Here is a 13,891-nt window from a genome sequence, read left to right as displayed (position 1 = left end):
TGCGCGGGTTGGAGTCTTCCAATCCGCGCATGCGCGGCTGATGTCATGTGACGCGTCAGCCGTCGCAAACTCTGGCAAGCGGGCTTAATGAAATTCGTTAAGCCCGCGATGCCGGAGTTCACGGCCGCGGCATGCTAGCCCCGACCGGGGACCAGAATCGGTTTCCGGTCGGGGGGGAGGCTGGCGTCAAACCCGCCCGTTTTTGACGCCAGCCTTACGATTTCTCCCTGTTTGGGAGAATCGCGCCCGAGATACCTTCCTACACATATGAACCTTTCCATTAAAATAATAAATTACTGATAAATCACCTGATAGGTCATCTCGTTCAATACCTCCGAACCTTCAATGGAGACTTCAAACGGCAGCCCCACCTCAAAATAAAGAAAGCTTATTAACACACTTTAATATTAAGCTGCTGAGATCAACTGCATGCAATTCTCTGATGATTATGAATAGTTAGACATATTACCTTGACATCAAAACTCATTGTTTGAAGCTGAATAAATGGTCTCCTGGACAATTGTTCGTTCTGGTACACCGAAATATGTTCCACTGCTTTCTCAAATGTAACCTGTTGTGAATTTTAGCACCACAGTCAGTCACATTGTGTACATTTTCCACCTGTGTCTGAAGCCCCAGATTCTACTGACGCTACTTTATTCTTTACTAAGCGAATGAATTAACCGACCAATGTGAGGATTTTACATCCAACAATTCTTTATCTTGACGTTGTCTGGGTTACAACTGTGAAATGCATAATATACAGTGTTAGCTTCTATCAGTTTCCAGTCAACAGCGAGGGGACGGGTTGTGTCTATGGGCATTTTCTTAGTGTAAGACTGACAAAGTTTTGCAAATTGGAATGTAGTTTCATTTGTGCTCCACTGAATCGTTAAGAAATATGAATTTATTTAATACTTTCTGCCTTCCGTGTGAGCCTCCACACATCTGTACTTTGCGGGCACGTGTGTTTCTATCTGTGTGTGAGTTAGACTGTGTTTGTGTCTCTGTATGTGCAAACCTGTGTACGGGTTTAAGTTTAAGTGTGACTGTGTGTGTGTCAGTGTGTGTATGTACATACTGTGTAAGCATGTGTAAGTGTGTGGTGAATGATCATCTGTGAATAATAATTATCTTTTTATTGTCACAAGTAGACTTACATTAACACTGCAATGAAGTTACTGTGAAAATCCCCTAGTCGCCACATTCTGGCGCCTGTTCAAGTACATAATAATAATCGCTTATTGTCACAAGTAGGCTTCAATGTAGTAGCTGTGAAAAGCCCCTAGTCGCCACATTCCGGTACCTGTTCAGGGAGACCGGTACGGGAATGGAACCTGTGCTGCTGGTCTTTTTCTGCATTACAAGCCAGCTGTTTAGCCTACTGTGCTAAGCCAGCCCCAGAGGATGGTTTACATGGAAGGAGAATTCAGAAATATCCAAATTATCTACCAGCACGTCTTTCGGGACTTGTGGGAGGAAACCGGAGCGCCCGGAGGAAACCCACGCAGACATGCGGAGAACGTGCAGGCTCCGCAGACAGTGACTCAAGCTGGGAATCAAACCCGTGTCCCTGGCACTGTGAAGCAACAGTGCTAACCACTGTGCTACTGTGCCGCCCCTGAATGAAGGAAATGCATCTCTGTGTGAGTTAATATGTGTGCCTATGTTTGAGTGTGCGTGTGGGTGTGCGTATGTATGAGTGTGTGTGTGATTGTGTCAGTGAGTTTGTGAGTGTATGTAAATGTGAGTGTGAGAGAGAATGAGAAATGGTTTAAGAGGGTCTAGGGGTGGGTAACAAACCCTGGCCTAGCCAACGGAGACCCCATCCTGTAAAAATATTTTTTTTTAAAAAGCCTCTACCTTTATCCATAAGTTCACAATGTTTGGCAACAACGGAACCTGAATCTTAACAAATCCACTCTCAGGAACAGTGACATTGATGGTGGATGTGTGCCTGACATTCTTCGCATTGCTGTTGTATTCCAATGGCTCGCTGGTAAATGTTACATTTGATGCAGTTGGCAGAGTTTGGGTCTGCGATACGTAGACAATCAGAATGTTCTCTCTGTCTTCTGGTGTCAGTTTTCTGTGATCGATACGAGTCACTTGAACCTTGAAATGAAAAGGAAAAGTGTTTTGCCCATACAGTGGATACTAAAGCAATGATAAAATTGACATTTTTTAAAAAATATTTATTTTTACGGGATGTGGGTGCTGGCTAGGCCAGCATTTATTGCCCATCCCTAGGTACCCTTCAGAAGGTGGTGGTGAGCTGCCTTCTTCAACCGCTGCAGTCCATGTGGTGTAGGTAAACCCACTGTGCTGTTAGGGAGGGAATTCCAGGATGTTGCTCCAGCGACAGTGAAGGAACGGCGATATATTTCCATCAGAATGGTGAGTGACTTGGAGGGGAACCTCCAGGTGGTGGGGTTCCCAGGTATCTGCTGCTCTTGTCCTTCGAAATGGTAGTGGTCATGGGTTTGGGAGGTGCTGTCTGAGGAACCTTGATGGGTTCCTGCAGTGATGGTGTGGAGCTTCTTGTGTGTTGTTGGAGCTGCTCTCATCCAGGCAAGTGGAGAATATTCCATGAAATGAAATGACTTATTATCACAAGTAGGCTTCAAATGAAGTTACTGTGAAAGGCCCCTCGTCGCCACATTCCGGCGCCTGTTCGGGGAGGCTGGAATTGAACCGTGCTGCTGGCCTGCCGTGGTCTGCTTTCAAAGCCAGCGATTTAGCCCTGTGCTAAACCAACCCCTTAAGTCACACTCCTGACTTGTGCCGTGCAGATGGTGGTCAATCTTCAGGGAGTCAAGGTGAAATGAAATGAAATGAAAATCGCTTATTGTCACGAGTAGGCTTCAATGAAGTTACTGTGAAAAGCCCCTAGTCGCCACATTCCGGCGCCTGTCCGGGGAGGCTGGTACGGGTGAGTTAGTCGCCGCAGGATCCCTAGCCTCCAACCTGCTCTTGTAGCCACAGTATTAATGTGGCTTGTCCAGTTCAGTTTCTGATCAATGGTGACTCCCATAAAACCCCGCGAGTAAGGAAGGTGCTGTTGGAGCGGAGCCGAAGGGGGGAGGGTTGGCCCTACCAAACTTTAGGCATTACTATTAGGCGGCAAATATAGCCATGATTAGGAAGTGGGTAGTGGGTGAGGGGTGGTGTGGGAGCCGGCGGAGGCGGCATCTTGTCGGGCACAAGTTCAGGAGCACTGGTACGGCAACTCTGCCATTCTTGCCGGCTTGGTACTCCACAAGCCTGGTGGTAGCGGCAGCTCTGAGGGTCTGGGGGCAGTGGCGGAAGCATATGGGAGTGGAGGGAGCGTCGGTGTGGGCTCCAATCTGTGGCAATCACCGGTTCGTCCCGGGGAGGTTGATGGGGGGTTTTGGAGGTGCCAGAGAGCAGGGATTGAGAAGTTGGGGGATCTATTTATTAATGGGAGCTTTCCATGGTCAGAGGATTTGGAGGAAGAGTTTGAATTGCCGGGAGGGTATGGGTTTCGATATCTGCAGGTGAGAGACTTTGTACGAAGGCAGGTTTTGACCTTTCCGTTTCTACTGCCACAGGGGATACAGGATAAGGTAATTTCAAAAACGGGATTGGGGGAAGAAAAGGTCTCGAAAATTTATAAAGAGCTCATGGAGTGGAGGGAACCCAGATAGGGGAGGTAAAGCGCAAGTGGGAAGATGAGCTGGGTAAGGAGCGAGAGGAAGGTCTGTGGGGGGATGCTCTGAGTAGAGTCAATACATCCTCACCATGTGCCAGGCTTAGCCTAATACAATTCAAGGTGGTTCACTGGGCACACACGACGGTGGCCCGGATGAGCAGGTTTTTTGGTAGGAGGACAGGTATACGAGGTGTGAGGGAGGGTCCGCAAACCATGTCCACATGTTTTGGACATGTCCGAAGCTGAGGGGATTCTGGCAGGGATTTGCTGATGTCATGTCCACGGTGTTTAAAATGAGGGTGGCCCCGAGTCCAGAGGTGGCAATTTTTGGAGTGTCGGAAGACCCGCAAGTCCAGGGAGCGAGAGAGTCTGACGTTTTGGCCTATGACTCCTTGGTAGCCCAGAACGGATCCTATTATCCTGGAGGGATTCAGAGCCCCCGAAATCAGGGATATGAGTGAGCAACATGGCTGGGTTTCTCAAGCTTGAGTTCGCCCTGAGAGGGTCAATGTCTGGGTTCGTTCGGAGGTGGCAGCCATTTATCAATGTCTTTGGGGAAAACCAAAGTGTTAGCAGATACAATAGGAGGGGGTGGGTTAGGGGAAGGGGCGAGGGGGGGGGGGGGGGGGGGGAGGGGGGGGGTGGGGGGTTGGGGACTTAATTTAGTTTAAGTCCGGCAGGATCAGCAAGAGGAGATGGAGGGACTGGGGAATTGTGTGTGTAAGCCATGTTGGCTGGGTATGGTTGTTGGTTGCGGGGGGGGTGGGGGTGGGGGGGGGGGGGGGGGGGGTGGTTTGTACTGAATTATGTTCACATTTGTTTTTGTACTCTCTGTTATTATAAAGTCATAAATGCCTTAATAAAATGTTTTAACACAAAATGGTAACCCCCCAGGATGTTGACTGTGGGGGATTCACTGATGGTAATGTCAAAGGGTGATGGTTTTATTCTCTCTTATTTGGGATGGTCATTGCCTGGCACTTCTGTAGCATCACTGTTACTTGCCACTTGTCAGCCCAAACCTGGATATTGTCCAGACCTTGTGGCATTTGCATGTAGACTGCTTCATTATAGATCATAGAATTTACAGTGCAGAAGGAGGCCATTCGGCCCATTGAGTCTGCACTGACCCTTGGAAAGAGCATCTTACTTAAGCCCACATCTGCACCCTATCCCTGTAACCCAGTAACCCCACCTAACCTTTGGACACTAAGGGCAATTTAGCACGGCCAATCCACCTAACCTGCACATCTTTGGACTGTGGGAGGAAACCGGAGCACCCAGGGGAAACCCACGCAGACATGGGGAGAACGTGCAGATTCCGCACAGACAGTGACCCAGGCTGGGAATCGAACCTGGGACCCTGAAGCTGTGAATATACCTAGACAGTGGTAAAAACTGTGCTACCAAGCCGCAGGAGTCACAAATGGTGCTGAACGTTGTGCAGTCATCAGTGAACATTCCCACATCAGACCTTATATTGCAAGGGTGGTCATTGATGATGCAGCTGAAGATGGTTGGGCCTAGGGCGCTAACCTGAGGAACTCCTGGAGTGATGTCCCAGAACTGACTGAAATGACTGACCTTCAACCACCACAACCATCTTCCTTTGTGCCAGGTATGACTCCAACCAGCGGAGAGTTTTCCCCAATTCCATTGACTCCAATTTAGCTGAGGATCCTTGATGCCATAATTGGTCAAATGCTGCCTTGATGTCAAGGGCAGTCACTCTCACCTCACATCTGGCATTCAGCTCCTTTGCCCATGTTTGAACCAAGTCTGCAATGAGGTCAGGAGCTGTGTGACCCTGGCGGGACCCAAACTGAGCGTCAGTGGCAGGTTATTGCTCAGAAAATGTGTCTTGATCGCGTGTTGATGACCCCTTCTATAACTTTCCTGATGATTGAGAGTAGACTGAGAGGGTGGTCATTAGCCAGGTCGGCTTGCTTTTTGAGTACATACCTGGACAATGTTCCAAATTGTCAGGTAGTTGTCAGTATTGTAGCTATACTGGAACAGCTTGGCTAGGGGCGCAGCAAGTTCTGGAGCACAAGTCTTCAGTCTTCATATTGTCAGGCACATAACCTTCCCAGTATCCACTGCCTTCAGTCGTTTCCTGATATCACTTGGGTGAATTGAATTGGCTGAAAACTAGCATCTGCGATGTTGGGGACTTCTGGAGGAGACTGAGACGGCACGTCTGGCTGAAGATTGCTGTGAATGCCTCAGCCTCGTCTTTTGCACCAATGTGCTGGGCTCCTCCATCATTGAGGATGGGGATATTTGTGGAGCCTCCTCCTCCAGTGAGTTGTTTAATTGTCCACCATCATTCACAGCTGGATGTGGCAGGACTACAGAGCTTAGATCTGATCCGTTGGTTGTGGAATCGCTCAGCTCTGTCTATTACTTGCTGCTTACTTCTGTTTAGCACACAGGTAGTCCTGTGTTGTAGCTTCACCAGGTTGACACCTCATTTTCTGGTATGCCTGATGTTGCTCCTGGCATGCTCTCCTGCACTCTTCATTGAACCAGGGTTGATCCCTGACTGGGTGGTAATGGTAGAGTGGGGGATATGCCGGGCCATGAGGTTGCAGATTGTGATTGAATATAATTCTGCTGCTGCTGATGGCCCACAGCGCCTCATGCATGCCCATTCTTGAGCTGTTGGATCAGTTCTGAATCTATCCCATTTAGCCCGTTGGTCATGCCTCAACACACAATGGAGGGTATCCTCAATGTGAAGATGGAACTTTGCCTCCGCAAGGACAGTGTAGTGGTCACTCCTACCAATACTGTCATGGCCAGATGAATTTGCGGCAGACAGGTTGGTGAGGATAAATTCAAGTATGCTTTTCCCTCTTGTTGATTCCCTCACCATCTGCTGCAGTCCCAGTATAACAGATATGTTCGATCTGTGGTGGTACTACCACCCAGAGTACATTGTGTGTCCCTTGCCACCCTCAAGTGGTGTTCAACATGGAGGAGTACCGATTCATGGTGGTGGACGGCACGTGGTAATCAGCAAGGGGTTTCCTTGCCAATATTTAACCTGAAGCCATGAGACTTCATGAGGTCCAGAGTCAACGTTGAGGACGCCAAGGGAAACTCCCTCCTGACTGTATCTCACTGTGTTGCCGGTGAGACAGGACATTCTGGTGTCTGGGACATTGTCTAAAAGGTATGATTCTGTGAGTATGACTATGTCAGGCTGTTGCTTGACTAGTCTGTGAGACAGATCTCCCAACTTTGGCACAAGCCCCCAGATGGGAAGGAGGACTGTACAGGGTTGGCAGGGCTGGGTTTACCATTCCAAGGTTGATACCAGGTGGTCTGCTCGGTTTCTGCATTGAATTTAGAGCAGTTTGATACAATTGAGTGGCTTGAAATGCCATTTCAGAGGGAATTTAAGATTCAACTACATGACAGTGGATCTTGAGTTACATACTGGCCGGGTCAGATGAGGATGGCAGATTCCCTTCCCTAAAGGGCAATGTGCAATGGTGAACCAGCTGGGTTTTTGACAACAATTGACAATGGTTTCATGGTCACCATTAGACTTTTAATTCCACGATCTGCCAGGGTGAGAATTGAACCTGGGACCCCAGAGTACTACCCGAGATTTCCGGATCACCAATGCAGTGACAATACCACTACACCACTGCCCCCAGTGGACAGGTCCTTGGATGTTTTTGGCACAATGGGGGCAATTTTGAGCCCGCATGAGCCCTCAGCATAATCAGTGACCCACGTGCAAAATCTCACGCGAATCGGAAAACAAGATTCTCACTAACGAGATCTTGCTTTCCAATTTTCCCTACCCCTTTCCGGGGAAGTCATGAGATGACTTTCATGGAATCATAGAATTTACAGAGCAGAAGGAGGCCATTCGGCCCATCGAGCCTGTACTGGCCCTTGGAAAGAGCACCCCACTTAACCCCACGCCTCCACCCAATCCCCGTAATCCAACAACCCCACCGAACCTTTGGTCACTAAGGGCAATTGATCATGGCCAATCCACCTAACCTGCATGTCTTTGGACTGTGGGAGGAAACCGGAGCACCCGGAGGAAACCCACGCAGACACGGGGAGAGCATGAAGACTCCGCACGGACAGTCAGCTGAGATTGGAATTGAACCTGGGTTCCTGGCGCTGTGAGGCAGCAGTGCTAACCACTGTGCTGCCATTCAGCCCTTCCTCGCCACACATTCCACCAGGTAAGGATTTCCCCCTTGGATGGCGTGAGGTCGCGTTGGCAAGGTTTACGACAGCTATCGCAAAACGGGAATCGGTCGAGGCAAACCTGCCCCGGGGAGAGTTGGATATGCCCAGTCAGCGACCTGGCACTGCCTGCTGCCAACCTGGCAATGCCATGGTGCCCCAGTGCTTGTGTGGGAGGAGGGGAGGTTGACCTGTTGCTTGTGAAGGCTCCTCCTTATGTGTGGGAGGGGGAGGGTTGCCAAAGTGCTAGAGGTGGGGGCATGGGGGCCAGTGCCCTGATGCTTGTGGGGGGGGTCCCCCTTATCTTTTCAAGTTTCCTTTCAACACAGATTGGGGCGCCCTTTTCTGTTGAGAAAATGTTGCTGGCTCTATCAGGTGCCACAGTGGGCGGGATCCAGACTTGCAGATTTAAGTGAGTTTAAAAGCTGACTTAACTTTGCTGACTCCACATGGAACCAGGTCCCAGGATCTACCGGCCTCACTCAGGAGACCCCAGCTTGTTGCCATTTAGCACTGCGCCCCACAAATGGGGACTGGGTGGAACTGCACTTGGGTGGGGTCTCCCAGGTGATTAGAGGCACATGGGTGCCTGGACAGGGTGGCACCCCTCCACTGCTGCTCCCTTCCTCTCTCCCTCCCCCTCTACCGCCCCAACTCCCTCACATTACCCCTCCACTCTCTTTCCCTCTCCCTCCCTCTTCACATCCCCATCTCTGTTACACTCTCCCTCCCCCCCCTCCCTCACACTACCCCTCTCCTCCCCTCCCCTATCTCTCCCCATCCTCCTCCCCCTCACTCTTCCCCCCCCCTTATCGCGCCACCCGCTTCTCCCCTTCTCCCCAGACTTGTTCGGATTGGGCCTTGAGGAAAATGGCGGGCTCTCAGTTAGGACTTACATTGGCGGTGAAGTTGAGAGGCGGTTTTAGGATTTTCTGGTGGTTGACAATCTCCAGCTTGTACTTCTTGAATGAAATAGTGACATTTACATCGGTGGACTGCGTCAGACCTGTTATCACAAAACAGGAACTTCATTGACAGGCAAAAATTGAGCTGATCGAGCGATCAGGGATGAAATCACTCAGTTTAATATCCATTAGTCACTTGAGTATGGAACTTGAATCCTGCTGAAGAATAGAGACTGTGAGTGTTGGATCACTTACACTGTTTCATTTCAGGGGATGTGGCCGCCACTGGCAAGGCCAGCGTTTATTACCCATCCCTAATTGTCCTTGAGTGGCTTGCTGGGTCATTTCAGGGTGGCAATTAAGAGTCAACCATATTGCTTTGTGTCTGGAGTCACCTAGAGGAAGGCGGCAACATAGTGATATTGTCACTGGGCTAGTAATCTGGAGACCCAGGGTAATGCTCTGGGGGTCTGGGTTCGAATCCCACCATGTCAGTTGGTCAAATTTGAATTCAATTTTTTTAAATCTGGAATTAAGATTGTTGATTTCTGTAAAAAAAAAGAAACCTGGTTCACTAATGTCTTTTCGGGCAGGAAATCCGCCGCCCTTACCCAGTCCGGCCTACATGTGACTCCAGATTCTCTTAACCGCCCTCTGAAATACCACCCATTTCAGGAGCGATTAGGGGTGGGCAATAAATGCCGGCCCAGTCAACCACACCCAATGAATATGAAAAAAAGTGTCGGCCAGACAGGGTAAAGATCTCCCTCCCTAAGTGAACCAGATGGGTTTTTAAAACAACTAATGATAATGATCATGGTCACCATTACTGATACTCGCTTTCATTCCCAGGCAAAAAGGAAGATGGCCAGGCGTTACGCCATTTCTGAGTCCAACAGCAGCATGGGTAACAATAGTTCCCTGACCCGTTCTCCATGGCACTATCTCAGCCAATCAGCGTTGACTTGCAAACCAATCAGCACCGCGTTCTCGCGCAGTAGAAATGGCCGCTACCTTTGAAATTTGGGACCCTTGCACGTGATTGGTGCACAATGACAAGTTTCAAGAGTTTAATACCTATTAAAATTCCAACTCAGTCACAGCGTTGGGCAGCTACAGATCGTGGAAATGATGATTGCTGTGTGCAAATTGGCTGTCACATTTCCCAGTAATACAAATAAAAAACCAGAGGTGGCTTCACAGAATTTAGAGTGCAGAAGAAGGCCATTTGGCCCATCCGGTCTGCACCGGCCCTTGGAAAGAGCACCCTACTTAATCCCATGCCTTCACCCTATCCCTGTAACTCAGTAATAATAAGAATACTAATAATAATAATCACTTGTTGTCACAAGTAGGCTTCAATGAAGTTACTGTGAAAAGCCCCTAGTCGCCACATTCCGGCGCCTGTTCGGGGTGACCCCACCTAACCTTTTTTGGACACTAAGGGCAATTTATCATGGCCTAGCCTGCACATCTTTGGACTGTGGGAGGAAACCGGAGCGCCCGGAGGAAACCCACGCAGACACACGGGGAGAATGTGCAGACTCCGCACAGACAGTGCAGTGGCCCAAGCCGGGAATCGATCCTGGGACCCTGGAGCTGTGAGGCAGCTGTGCTAACCACTGTGCTACCGTGCCGCCCACTTGGAGACAAACGTCGTCACGCATCGTGTGGTTAGAGTTTACAGTGCACTGCCGGATAGGGTGGTGACTGCAGGTTCAGTGGTAGCTTTCAAACGGAATTTGGGTAAATACTTGACAGGGAGAAACTTTGCAGGGCTGGACTGAAGAGAGGCCGAGAGTGCGACTAAAGTGGATAGCCTCATTCAACTAACGGCGTGATGGCCGATCGATCTCATTCTGTGCTGTTAGATTCTATGAACTCCATTCAAGGCTGGGCAGAAGGAATGGGAGGACTGGAGAGAAACATACATAAAAACAGATGAATTAGGAGCAGGAGTAGGCCACTCGGCCCTTCGAGCCTACCCCGCCAGTCAATAAGATCGTGGCTGATCTGATTGTAACCTCAACCCCACAGTATCCCTGATGACCTTTCACGCCTTTCTGATCAAGAATCTATCTACCATCTTTCATCCTGCAAATGAGGTTCCTGACAGCAGAATTTGCTAGCTTGCAAGATCAGGAACATTTCCTCTGAACCACTACTTGGAATTACATTTTCCGAGTAAGATAAATGAAGTCTGAGACATTTGTGGGGATAGAGATGGTCGTTTGGGTGTTGGAGAGTTTTGATTGGTCATCTCGGTAGTCGGGCAGCAGGTCAAGTGACATCCAGTTAATAGCAGCTAATAATCTCATGGGTTGTACACAGTAAACACCGTCATTTTGTGGTCCCACCTTACCTGTGAGCGATTCTGTCACAACAGCTTTGATTGTCATCGAGAGCTTAAAATGTCTGTATGATTCTAAAAACGATTCCATCAGCGATTCGAATGAGTGGTTTGCGGGGATTGAACCGCTTAACCCCAGCACCCTTCCATACACACTCAGAAAAAACTCCTGAAGCCCAGAGAAAGGGATGATGAAATGTACAGTTCCGTTGGTCTGGAGAGGTAGATATAGAGAGAGTTAATGCTTGCTCATATTGGATCACCTTGTGATAAATCAAGCATTTTTGCCTCTGCTAAATCATTCACAGGAATTACGCAATTTTTAAAAAATTCCTTCAAGGGGTGCGCGTTGCGCTGGTTCGACCAGCTCATCCCTAATTGCCCTTAAGAAAGTGGTGGTGAGCTGCCTTCTTGAACCATTGCAATCCATGCAGTGTAGGCACATCCACAGTGCAATTAGGGAGGGAGTTCCGGGATTTTGACCCAGCGACAGTGAAGGAACGGCGATATATTTCCAAGCCTGGATGGTGTGTGGCTGGGACAGCGACTTGGAGGTGACGGTGTTCCCATGTGTCTGCTGCTCTTGTCCTTCTAGATGGTAGAGCTCCCAGATTGGGAAGGTGTTGTTGAAGGAACCTTGGTGAGTTGCTGCAGTGCATCTTGTAGATGGTACACATGGCTGCCACTGTGTGTTGATGGTAGAGGGAATGAACATAAGAACATAAGAACTAGGAGCAGGAGTAGGCCATCTGGCCCCTCGAGCCTGCTCCGCCATTCAATTAGATCATGGCTGATCTTTTGTGGACTCAGCTCCACTTTCCGGCCCGAACACCATAACCCTTAATCCCTTTATTCTTCAAAAACTATCTATCTTTACCTTAAAAACATGTAATGAAGGAGCCTCAACTGCTTCACTGGGCAAGGAATTCCATAGATTCACAACCCTTTGGGTGAAGAAGTTCCTCCTAAACTCAGTCCTAAATCTACTTCCCCTTATTTTGAGGCTATGCCCCCTAGTTCTGCTGTCACCCGCCAGTGGAAACAACCTGCCCGCATCTATCCTATCTATTCCCTTCATAATTTTAAATGTTTCTATAAGATCCCCCCTCATCCTTCTAAATTCCAACGAGTACAGTCCCAGTCTACTCAACCTCTCCTCATAATCCAACCCCTTCAGCTCTGGGATTAACCTAGTGAATCTCCTCTGCACACCCTCCAGCGCCAGTACGTCCTTTCTCAAGTAAGGAGACCAAAACTGGATGCTTAAGTTGATGGATGTGGTGCCAATTAGGTGTTGGGCTTCTTGATTATTGAAGCTGCACTCATTCAGGCAAGTGGAGAGTATTCCATCGCACTCCTGACTTGTGCCTTGTAGATGGTGGACAGGCATTGGGGAGGCAGGAGGTGAGTTGCCACTGCAGAATCCCCAGCCCCTGGCCTGCTCTTGTAGCCACAGTATTTATATGGATAGTCCAGTTCAGTTTCTGTTCAGTGGCAATTGACCAGATGCCGATAGTGGGGGATTCAGGATTTATTCCGGCATTCACTCATTTCTAGGGGGCCCCAATAGGATTTGGCATTCTCTTCCCCAGAGAGCAGTGCAGGCTGGGTCACTGAATATACGAGCTAAACAGGTGTTTGATTGGCAAGGAGGTCAAGGGTTACAGAGGGAGGCAGGAAAGTGGAGTTGAGACCACATCCGATCGGCCATGATCATTTTGAATAGTAGAGCAGGCTTGAGGGGAGGAATGGCCTACTCCTGCTCCTGTTTCTTATGTTCTTCCAGATGGTGTGGCTGAAGAAAACAGTCAGGCTGTTTTTAAGCAGAAGCTGGATCAGGCCGTGAGGGAGAAGGGAATAGAAGGATAGGTTTATAGAGTGAGATGAATTAGATTTGGAAGAAGTTTATGTCGCGCACAAACACCAACAGAGACCAGTAGGGCTAAATGGCCTGTTTTGGGGCTTTACCTTCCATTTAATTCTATCTTATGGAAATTTGCTTTCTTGACTAACTTGCTGTAGGAGGAGGAAACTGAAGGAGGCGCTTTGAAGTCATCGGGGTAGGGATGGAGGAAGAAATAAAATTCCAAACGTACCTCAAAGGTTTTGTTTATTGTTGACGAGATGTGTGGGAAGGATACGATGATTGTCACATTTCCTTTCACGGGTTTTCCATACAGGTACCTGTAAAGGAACAAGATATTAGGAATACCGCACAAATGCTGCTGCAATAACCTGAGTTTGTCAGAGGAATGGACAATAAATGCTTCCCTTGTCAATGGCGCCACTTCGCAAGCAGGCATTATTCACAAATATCGGCAGCCTCTCCAGCTCCCTCTTTCACTGCCTGTGCAATCGGAGAACAAGCCCAATGCTGTCTGTCATTCAATGGGTTAATTCTGGCTTGTTCAAGCCTCCCCCTCATGGCCTGCGGACTGGGTTTTGGCCTGCGCAGCCCCTCAATATGGCCCCTCGGAGCAATTGCTCAAAATGCTAGTGTGATTGGTCAGTGAGGTGGTGATTTCTGCAGGGGACTGCTCCTCCAATCACAGGCTGCTCCTCTCCCACCTTTACCGCTGATTGGCTCACACCTACCCTGCCCCTGCTGATTCAGTGAGTGACGGAGAGTGAGTGAAGGTGGGGGAGAATCAAGGCGGGTAGGTGAGTGAATGAATGAGGGTGGGTGACTGAGTCGAGTTGGGTCGGCGAGTGTGTTAAGATGGGTTGGTGAGGGTGTGGGTGAGC

The 13,891-nt window shown here is 49.1% G+C and overlaps 1 protein-coding gene across 1 annotated transcript in view; it reads right to left on the bottom strand.

Moving 5' to 3' along the window:
* The window catches only part of cd109 (CD109 molecule), a 141,673-nt gene that overhangs the window by 97,163 nt on the left and 30,619 nt on the right, over positions 1-13,891 (bottom strand). Inside the window, exons 8-13 of the mRNA XM_038816851.1 lie at positions 13,243-13,330; positions 11,159-11,360; positions 8,788-8,897; positions 1,864-2,115; positions 470-571; positions 309-371 (exon numbers count right to left, since the gene is read on the bottom strand). Coding sequence (XP_038672779.1) covers positions 309-371; positions 470-571; positions 1,864-2,115; positions 8,788-8,897; positions 11,159-11,360; positions 13,243-13,330 — 817 coding nt within the window. The remainder of the gene's footprint in view (positions 1-308; positions 372-469; positions 572-1,863; positions 2,116-8,787; positions 8,898-11,158; positions 11,361-13,242; positions 13,331-13,891) is intronic.

Source organism: Scyliorhinus canicula, chromosome 1 (genome assembly GCF_902713615.1).
Source record: "Scyliorhinus canicula chromosome 1, sScyCan1.1, whole genome shotgun sequence".
Classification (NCBI taxonomy): Eukaryota; Metazoa; Chordata; class Chondrichthyes; order Carcharhiniformes; family Scyliorhinidae; genus Scyliorhinus; species Scyliorhinus canicula.
The sequence above is the reverse complement of the archived record's forward strand: the minus strand, read 5'-3'. Positions and strand labels throughout refer to the sequence as shown.